This window comes from Helianthus annuus, chromosome 14 (assembly GCF_002127325.2).
Source record: "Helianthus annuus cultivar XRQ/B chromosome 14, HanXRQr2.0-SUNRISE, whole genome shotgun sequence".
NCBI lineage: Eukaryota > Viridiplantae > Streptophyta > Magnoliopsida > Asterales > Asteraceae > Helianthus > Helianthus annuus.
The window spans coordinates 117,175,258-117,185,355 of NC_035446.2; the positions used below are offsets into that span (position 1 = coordinate 117,175,258).

General features: G+C 33.1%; 1 protein-coding gene across 1 annotated transcript; it reads left to right on the forward strand.

The window, feature by feature from the left end:
* The first annotated feature begins 4,032 nt into the window (after positions 1–4,032).
* Positions 4,033–7,318, forward strand: LOC110939848 (cysteine-rich receptor-like protein kinase 2). The gene is made up of 8 exons (XM_022181423.2): positions 4,033–4,514; positions 4,639–5,039; positions 5,119–5,238; positions 5,350–5,480; positions 5,855–6,065; positions 6,139–6,370; positions 6,479–6,638; positions 6,754–7,318. The coding sequence occupies exons 1-8, from the start codon at positions 4,096–4,098 to the stop codon at positions 7,057–7,059; spliced, it is 1,980 nt and encodes a 659-aa protein (XP_022037115.1). The 5' UTR covers positions 4,033–4,095; the 3' UTR covers positions 7,060–7,318.
* The last annotated feature ends 2,780 nt before the right edge of the window (positions 7,319–10,098 follow it).

Below are 10,098 nucleotides of genomic sequence, written 5' to 3' on the forward strand. Positions count from 1 at the left end.
AGGCCCGAAATTTATAATACTTTAAATATTTTTATCTGTAAATTGTATTTAAATTATTTTTGTGTGGAAAAGACAATAAGGCCAAAGTATATGAGTTAGCTAGTATAACAACTATTTCTAAATAGAGAACTTGGGTTCAAGTTCCACTTCTATCATTTAATTTTTATATAAAGTGAATTTAAGGAACAATACGACCTTTTCTTCGATTTTTAAATTTTCGTGCATCTAAAATTGTTTATTTTGTCCATTTTATTTCATTTACTCTTAATATATGATTTAATTTTATCATGTACTTTGTCTGAATTGATATATATATATATATATAGTAGGAGTTGGGTGGAAAGTGTGTTTTTCCTAGAAAGTCTAGGAAGCAATAAGAACGCGACATGTGGCATTGAAGGATTTTATCTAAAAGGACATTTATGTACTTTCACAATCTATTTTTATTTTAGGAAATTATCTTCAATAACTAACTATACATAATCTGATCTCACGTAATATCAATCATTCCTTCGTTTTTTCTTGCTGGAATCTATCAGCATGTTCTTGGTACTGTGTTTTAACAGTTTGTTCTTGGTGATGTGTTTTAACAGCAAGCAGATTCATACAGCTGTGTTTTATTATTCATATTCATACAGTTGTGTTTTAACAGCAAGCAGATTCATACAGTTGTGTTTTAGCATTTAGATTCATACAGCTGTGTTTTAACAGCAAGCAGATTCATACAGTTGTGTTTTAGCATTCAGATTCAAACAGTTGTGTTTTAACAGCAAGCAGATGCATACAGTTGTGTTTTAGCATTCAGATTCATACATGTGTGTTTTAACAGCAAGCAGATTCATACAAATGTGTTTTAACAGCAAGCAGATTCATACAGTTGTGTTTTAGCATTCAGATTCATACAACTGTGTTTTAACAGCAAGCAGATTCATACAAATGTGTTTTATCATTCAGATTCATACAGCTGTGTTTTAACAGCAAGCAGTTTCATACAAACGTGTTTTATCATTCAGATTCATACAGCTGTGTTTTAACATTCAGATTCATACAACTGTGTTTTAACAGCAAGCAGATTTATACAAATGTGTTTTATCATTCAGATTCATACAGGTGTGTTTTAACAGCAATTCAGATTCATACAGCTGTGTTTTAACAACAAGCAGATTCATACAAATGTGTTTTACATCAGCAGATTTCGCCCCAGCTTTCGATCGGCATCTGGTAACTGTTCCGCTGCTATCTATCCTTTCCAAAGTTTCCTGCTTTTTGAATCTCTTCCCTGCAACCAGCAAAATACCGTCAATTACAAACAAGAATCACCCGTAATCGCTTTGTAAAACATGCATTACAATGAAAGCTTGATCTTACGTATATGGAATAAGGAAAATCTCTTATCTTCATCCATGATTTTAGGTATTTTTGGTATGATTTTGGGGGTTTCCGAATTTTGGGTTTAGAGAGAGAAAGAGAGAGAGAGGGAAATTGGCGTGTATTAAGGAGATGTGATATCTCTGACGATTATATTTTATTGGTTTAAAACACACATAAGGACGAAATTGCCCCTACTCATTTTAAACAATCTATTAAATATAGTTAATTATTACAAGATTGCCATTGATTTAATCTCAACCCTTAAATACACCAATTAGATGGACAAGATCGCTTCCTAGACTTTCTAGGAAAAACACACTTTCCGTAGGAACCCTATATATATATATATATTAGGGTTAGGATCATTTCAAAACCAAAAATATTTACAGAACTCGCAGAACTCCTAATAAACAATCTTTTTATTTATCTATTTTTATGTTTAGGATAATTTTATCATTTATTATGTGTATTTTTACGATTACATACATGTTAAGAGTAATTTTATCATTTTTTGTATGTAATTTTATAATTACACATATGTAAACTAGTTTTTTTTACATATATGTAGTTAGTTATGACACATATATATAATTTTGGCAATTAAACATATGTAAACTACTTTTAACCTATATGTAATCAAAGAAATACATATAATAGATGATAAAAAGATTCTAAATACAAAAACTTATATATAAAATGATTGTTTGTTAGGAGTTCTGAAAGTTTTGTAGTTATTTAGAGTTCTGAAATGAACTCAACCCTATATATATATATATAGGACAAAGATCCGTTAGGAACCACCCAATATTGCGAGAACCAGTGTGAACACAACCAAAAATGCCTAAAAATAGCTAAAAAATACACAATTTTTTTTAATATTTTTTTATAAAAAAATCGCTACTTTTAGTAGCAAAAAAAAAAAAAAAATTTTTTTGGCTACTAAAAGTAGCGATTTTAATATAAAAAATATTAATTTTTTTTTAGATTTTTTTTATTCTTTTAGATTTTTTTAGGTTTTTTGGGGGTTTAGTTTTTAGCATTTTAGTTTTTTTTGAGGGGGGGGGGGGTTTAGGTTTCTTTTTTGGGGGGGGGGGGGTGGGTGGGGGTTAGGTTTTTTCAGTTTTTAGCATTTAGCTTGGGGGGGGGGTTAGATTTTTTTTTTTTTTTTTTTGGGGGGGGGGTTAGGGTTTTTTTAGCTATTTTAGGTTGTGTTCACATTGGTTCTCGCAATAAAGAAGGTTCACATATATATATATATATATATATATATATATATATATATATATATATTGGGTAAGGTTATTGTAAAAAAGACCAAAAGTGTGAGAAAGGTAAGACAGAATCTCAACCATTAGATCTAAATTAATTGAAAAGGGTAAACACGTAATTTTATCATTAATTCAATTAATTAAAAACTTCCCATAACCGCAACATTAATTATAGGAAGTATATAACACCATTCATTAAGTATATAACACCATTCAGCAAGTATATAACACCATTCAGCAAGTATGTAACATCGTTCAGTATTCAGCAAATATATAACACCATTCAGTAAGTATATAACACCATTCAGCAAGTATATAACACCATTCAGCAAGTATATAACATCATTCAGTAAGTATATAAACCATTCAGCAAGTATATAACACCATTCAGCAAGTATATAACACCATTCATTGATTAAACATCTGATCGAAACATATTTTTTTTCTCTATATAAGTATAGCAATATGGTACTCATATTAAAGATAAAAAACGCTCATTATTATGGTGTAATTTAAAAAAAAAAGTTACATACAAAAAGTTATTGACGTTTAAAAAAGACGGGGGGAAGTTACATGTGAATTACTAATTTCTAGTGGGTTTAAAAGACTATATTGCCCCTAAATATTTCAAATCAGTCTAAATTAATGAAAATATTTTACAATTTGGTCTCTATTGATCTCAACCATTAGATCAAAAGATCTAATGACTGAGATTCTTTTTTACCCTTCTCATTTTAGGCCTTTTTTTACAATATCCTCTATATATATATATATATATATATATATATATACAAAATTTATTTTACTTACTTTTAATATATATGTTTTTATTTTAGGAATTGTTGTTTGGTAACCTAAAAGTTGAAAATTTAATTATTCATGTTTGAAAATTGAAAGTTGAATTTTCATAGGTGTTCGCTTTTTTTTACTTGCCCCATGTCTAAAATCAAGGATTTTAGGGGACAGAGCTGGTGACGTCCAATGGGGCTCACGCCTGCTAACAAAGTTGGTGTAAGACCATACGGTCTGGACATGAAAATCTGGCGTTGTGTGTGGGGCGGGGGATCTTCACCGGCATGGGGGGCAATTTAATTGATGATATGACGCGAGTCGATTGGTGGTTTTTGGTTGTTTAGTTTTTTTAAAGACTAGGTGGGGCCCTTTTCATGCCTAACACCACCCCGTACTCTTTTTTTACCACGCTCTCTTGTTTATGTGATAGTCACATGGGGTTTAACGCCCTCTTTTCATGCCCTTTCACACTGAATGATTTAATAATGGTGTATGAGGTATCAAAGGTAATCTAAAGAATTCCCCATTCCTTCATGGGAACCGTTGACTGACTTGTTGAAAAGTCTTCGGAATTTGAATACCAATTTCATATTTAACCCTCTGCAGCTTCCTATGAATAAGCCCATTGTTTTCTAACGAACAATAACTTGCCGTATAAAAATAAATGTGCAATCTGAACAACAAACACAAGATGAAGCAGGTGAATGATTCTACGTTGTGGTCATGGTGTCTAACTGGCCTGTTGGTGATGATGACCGCAGCCAGACCAGTAAGATCACAGCCCAGTGATAGAAATAGCACACTGTTTGCGGTTTACTGTAGTCAATACAAAGGAATGAACGAAGAATATTTGTCAAGAAACATTAACACCACACTTTCTAGCCTCCACCGCAAGCTAACCGTCAACCGTTATGCAACTGCACGCTCGTTGCTTAACGGGGACTCCGTTTGGGGTCTTGCTTCGTGCAGGGGCTATGTCTCCAATGCTGATTGTCTGGCTTGTTTCGACTATGCTGCTGTTCAGCTAAGAACCTGTGGGTTTGCCAATGGTGGCTATATATTTTATGATGACTGTGATATCAGGTGCATATTTTTTTTAGAATATTTTTCTTAATCTTGCTAGCTATTTCAGCTTCTGTTTTTGCTTGCCAGTTTTGCTAACACATAATTTTTAATTTTGATGCTAATTGAAATCGGTTTGACATAGGTATGAGAACTATAACTTCTATACTGAGGTTAAAGTTCGGACTGGCGAGCTTAGATGTAACAACGTATCATCATCGACCCAGCAAGCAGAGTTCAGAAAAACAGCGAATGGGTTGTTATCTGACCTTAGAATCGCGGTCCCAAAAACATCCAACTTCTATGCAGCCTCTATGAGGAGAATAGCTGGTGGTAATGCTACTGTGTATGCCATTGGGCAATGCAATCTAAACATAAGTCAAAGTGGTTGTGTCGAATGCATGGAATCCAGATATACTGCTCTAGGTGGTTGTCTTCCTAGTTCTTCGGGGCGGTCAATGGACAGAGGATGTTTTATGAAGTATTCTACGACTCCATTTTTCAGACAAGACCAGATAACTAATATCACACCTCTTCTTCGTGACGGTGAGACATAAAATTTTCTACATATTTTGTTTTTGGATATTAATGGATTTTGAATGTTTTGCATACTTATGCTTTACAGACAATTCAAGCAAGGAAGCCATAATTGGCGGAGTTGTTGGAGGGGTATGCTTTCTCTTGGTGGTTCTAGGATTTTTCTTATGGAGAGTCCGATCAAAACACTCAACTACTGGACAACTAGGTAAACGCGATATGCTTGAATTTCTATATATAATTGTTTTATATTTTTAACATACGCCACCAGATAACATATTTACAACCTCCTGACTGGTTTCTGTTTTTTGGTGGTTAGATAAGTCAACTGGATCAACCGTGTTGCTGCAAGGTCCAGTAAGATATGGCTATGATGATTTAAGAAGAGCTACAAATGATTTTAGTGATCAGAACAAACTTGGAGGAGGGGTGTTTGGTGAAGTATATAAGGTGCTATTACTAATGCTGAAATTATATATTACTAAGTAAAAAAACTGTAGCCAATGAGCTATAGCTCAATTGGCATTGGAGGGGAAGGGAAGATTTAGGTTTGAGGCCATAGGTGGCAAGTTCGAATACAATCCCAAATGGGTTTTACCGCAGTGGGCCTTGGGGCGACGGGTTTTCCCCGGAACTGGAGATGGTGGGCTTGGGCTACCCAGTGCTGTCTGCTGCTGCGGGCATATGGAGTCGTCTTGGCATTGGGTTACCTCGGGTAGCCAGGCTTTTATTTGTTGGCTATTAAAAAAAGTAAAAAATTGTAGGTGATGTATTTTCTAAAGAATAAACATAACATATTAACTTATAAGCATAATATGATGCAGGGCACTCTCAAGAATGGGGATAAAGTTGCAATTAAGAAGACAGTTATGACCTCTACTAGAGCAAAGATACACATGGATGAAGAACTGAAGATCATATGTAATGTCCATCACCGTCATATTCTACGCCTTGTTGGCTATTGTAGCAAAGGCCCCTACTTATTTCTTATCCATGAGTACATGGACAATGGTAGCCTTGACCAATTCCTTTATGGTAAGTGGCGACATCACACGAGTGATTCAAGTTTTACAATCTCTTTTTTTCGTAATATACATTTTACTGACAGGTGACAAATCTGGGAATCTAAGTTGGCGACAGAGGATTGAAATAATCTTTGGGACGGCAAAGGGTCTTGCATATCTACATGAACAGTACCATGTTACCATTATTCATAGGGATATAAAACCAAGCAACATTCTACTTGACAACGAACTTCAGCCCAAAATAGCCGATTTTGGGCTGATAAGACTACTGCCAGATGAGAAGACTCACCTCAGCACAAAAATGCCAGGATCATTGTATGTTTAGATTAATATATATCACTGGCTACTAATTATAAGTTCTAAATTTCTGATGGAATGGTATGAGTATGACCATTGACCAATAACATTTGTTAATCTTTCCAGTGAAAATGGTTATGTAGCACCAGAATATGCCATTCATGGGCAATTATCTGCGAAAGTAGATACATACAGCTTTGGTATAGTGGTACTAGAAATCATTAGTGGGAAGAGGTGTCACAATGTCAAAGATGAGGAATCAGTTAACCAAAGCCTTCTTGAATATGTAAGCATCCTAGATACTCGGGTTAATTCATCTAAACCAGTATATTTTGTCTATAGTTTATACTTTTACCTTCATCAATTCTCGTTAATTTTGCTTCTTTTAACGTGTTTGATAGGCATGGAATCTATACGATAGCGGCACACATTTGAGTTTAGTGGACAGCACACTAGACCCTAGTGAATATGGAGAAGAAGAAGCAAAGAAGATGATAGAGATAGCGTTAATGTGTACTCAGTCACCGGTTTCTGCAAGGCCTGCAATGTCTGAAGTAGTTACGCTTATAAGTGACAGATCACTAGACCAAATACCACCAGTAAGGTCTACCTTTCAAGAAGACGACGTGAAGATTCAAGTTGGTAAAACATTGACATCATTGTCCTCCAATGATACTGCCTCCACCGTTGAATTTTCTGCCCATTAAAATTTCATTTACATCACATTACATGTTTTAAAAATGTATAATAAGATCATTGTTATCTCTTTTGATTTCATTCCTATTTTCCTCCCAAACAAGGTCAAAACGAGTTGTTGATGTGTTGAATAAATCTCTTCACAACAATAAAGTTGTACATCTTCTTTGGCATATTCATACATCACAAAATGTATAGTGTGAACTTGCTGAAAATATGTGAAGGCTACTTATTCTAAGTCTATCAATCAAAATACCACACTCAAAAGCATTGATAAATTGTATCTAAGCATTGATATTTTTGTTCACTTGATCTCAAATTTTTAATATCTATAAATTTAAGTGGGGAGTTGTTTCATTTTACTTGAGTAGTTGAGTGAACCTTTTTGTATAAATTTATACACACTATATATTTTTTTACTTATAAAATTGAACTAATTTCGCATTTATAAGTGCTCACAACTGTTGGGTTGATAGGAATACCTATTGGCCAGGCTGATACAGTTTGTCCTATATATCAAATGGTCAAAACATCAAACTCATTAGCAATTTAAAAAATGGTATATGTAGCAATATATTGCATATCACATATACATGACAACTTGTTTTAAAAAAGCAAAAAACAATAAATAATTAGTAACGGAAAACAAAATCAATAAAAGCAAAGGTTTTAACTGAAAATCTAAAATCTTATGAACAAGGTTTAGCGATGAATATGATTATTCAGTAAGATTATGTAGACATAACACATATGTTTGTTCAACTAACTTCGGGCACCTATTAGGTAATATTGTTTGTTGGGCCTAGCCCAAGAAGTCCAACCTAGCCCAAGTTCAAAAAGAATTTAACTAGCAGTCTAGCATATAGCTAATTATCAACAACTCAAATTTCATTTGTGATCTAATACTGGATTTCGTTAATTTCTTGTATTTGTATCTCCATCTTTTAAAGACGTAATTGTGTCCTTTTAGTTCTTTTTCTCCGTAACCTACAAAATATTGAATATGCAATCAAACACATATAAAATGCACCGATGAGGAAGGCTTAATATTGGGATGGAAGTGGGCTTTGTAAAGGTCCTCGTAGTAAAATTTAAAAAAAAAAGATGGGGTCATTATTAAGAAAAAAGAATAAAAATGTTTTACACACTATTGAAGTGCTTTTGAGTTGAGGGTTCTTTCACCCCGTGTGATACTTAAAATTCTAATTCATTTAAACCAAGTCTCTAATACCCTGATCTTTTTTTTTTCTCAATAAATTATGTTTAGTGTATTTAGGTCATCACTTGCAAGTGAAATTAACGCATGAGCTTTCATGTTGATTAAATAAATATATCTTTCTTCATCCTCCGTATTAAATTAGTGCAATGTATAGTATATATCACGTACTATATGAGTAAAATGACAACTTGTTTTAACAAAGCCATAATTAATAATTTGGAATATAGTAAATTAGTAATGGAAAGCAAATTTAATAAAAGCAAAAGGTTTACCTGAAAATCTTACATTCTATGAACAATGATCTACTAAGAAATGACTAGTCAGCAAGTTCTTATCCAACCTGCAATCACGATGAAAATATGAAACTCTTTGAACAATAGACTGTGTAATGTGTTAGGGGTACGTATGTGGTTATGTTGTGCGATTTCAGACATGTGAAGTACTGTGAATTGATGATCGTCGCTAAATATTCAAAAGCCTAAATAGTCTAGATAGCTAGTGCAAGTAGGGTACCATATCAGAAAAAAAAACATGTGAGTAGGAGTATATATTTTATTTGATTATAAAAAGTAAACTTCAAAGTTTTGATTGAGGTTTGTTGATTTAAACTAAGTTGAACTAATATGCAATGAAATGAAGAAGCATGAAACACAACCGTTTGTTGAAATAACGCAGGAACCAATCACACCAAAACAACTACAAATGACACGCATATTGATTAATATACATCTTTTTTTTTTAAATACTAAACATAATTATAATTCAAGTAAGTGAAATCACAACAAACCATGTTTGATATAAATACCCGACTAGTTACATACACCTAACATATATTGTTTGATATATAAACTCCTCCAAATTGTCTTTTCTCTAAGTTAACTAGAGTGAAATTAACAGATGAATAATATATACTATAAAACGACAATACTTAAACAAGAAGAACCAAGCCGTAACCTACTCGTGATCACCAAAAATGAACTAATAAGAATTCAAAGATGTAGATTCTTCATCAACAAAATAATTAAATTCAATTATTTTTGCTATGTCTCGTCTGTTTGATCACCTTGCTCTCGAAGACTTGAACTGCTTTTTTGAGACTTTTATTTTACTTAATTTCTATTGGGCTTCCCATCTACTTAGGGCCCAACTATGTCCAGCAACCAATTCCTTTTTTTTCTCTATTTTGTATGGCCTAGCCCAAGAACTCCATCTTAGCCCAACTTAAAAAAAAATATAACTAGCATAGCTAATTAGCAGCTCAAATTTCATTTGTTCTTTTCAGAAATCAGAACTCAAGTTCTAGCTTCCGACCAATGTCCATCTATGGTAGTTTTTTTTAAATGTTCGATAAATATTCGGCCTAGCGTCCCGCAACACTGGCTGCGCATAAAACTAGTTTTAATACAAAATCATATTCTTTTATCAAGTAATAAAACTAGTTTTAATACAAAACCATCTTGTTTGATAAAACCGGAGTTGATCATTGTTTTTATTAGAGTCCCCATATTTTGACGTAACAGCGTCATTTTAGATCTTTTTCTTCTTTAACCTACATAAAGCATATCAAGATAATATATTTTAATATGACATCGATGCATTTAGTAAATAACAAATGTACAACTAAACGTATATAAATTGCATTGATAAAAAAATGTTCGAATACAAATATATGCCTACATCAATGTGCAATTTTGATTATATTGTGAAGTGTGAACGATGTGGGTTCGAATGATTGATTACCTTATTAGGGAATGACTCGTTGGTCGGTGCAATAGCGACGATGGATGAGAGAAGACTTGGCACTAATTTTCTTTTGAATGGAAATGGGCAA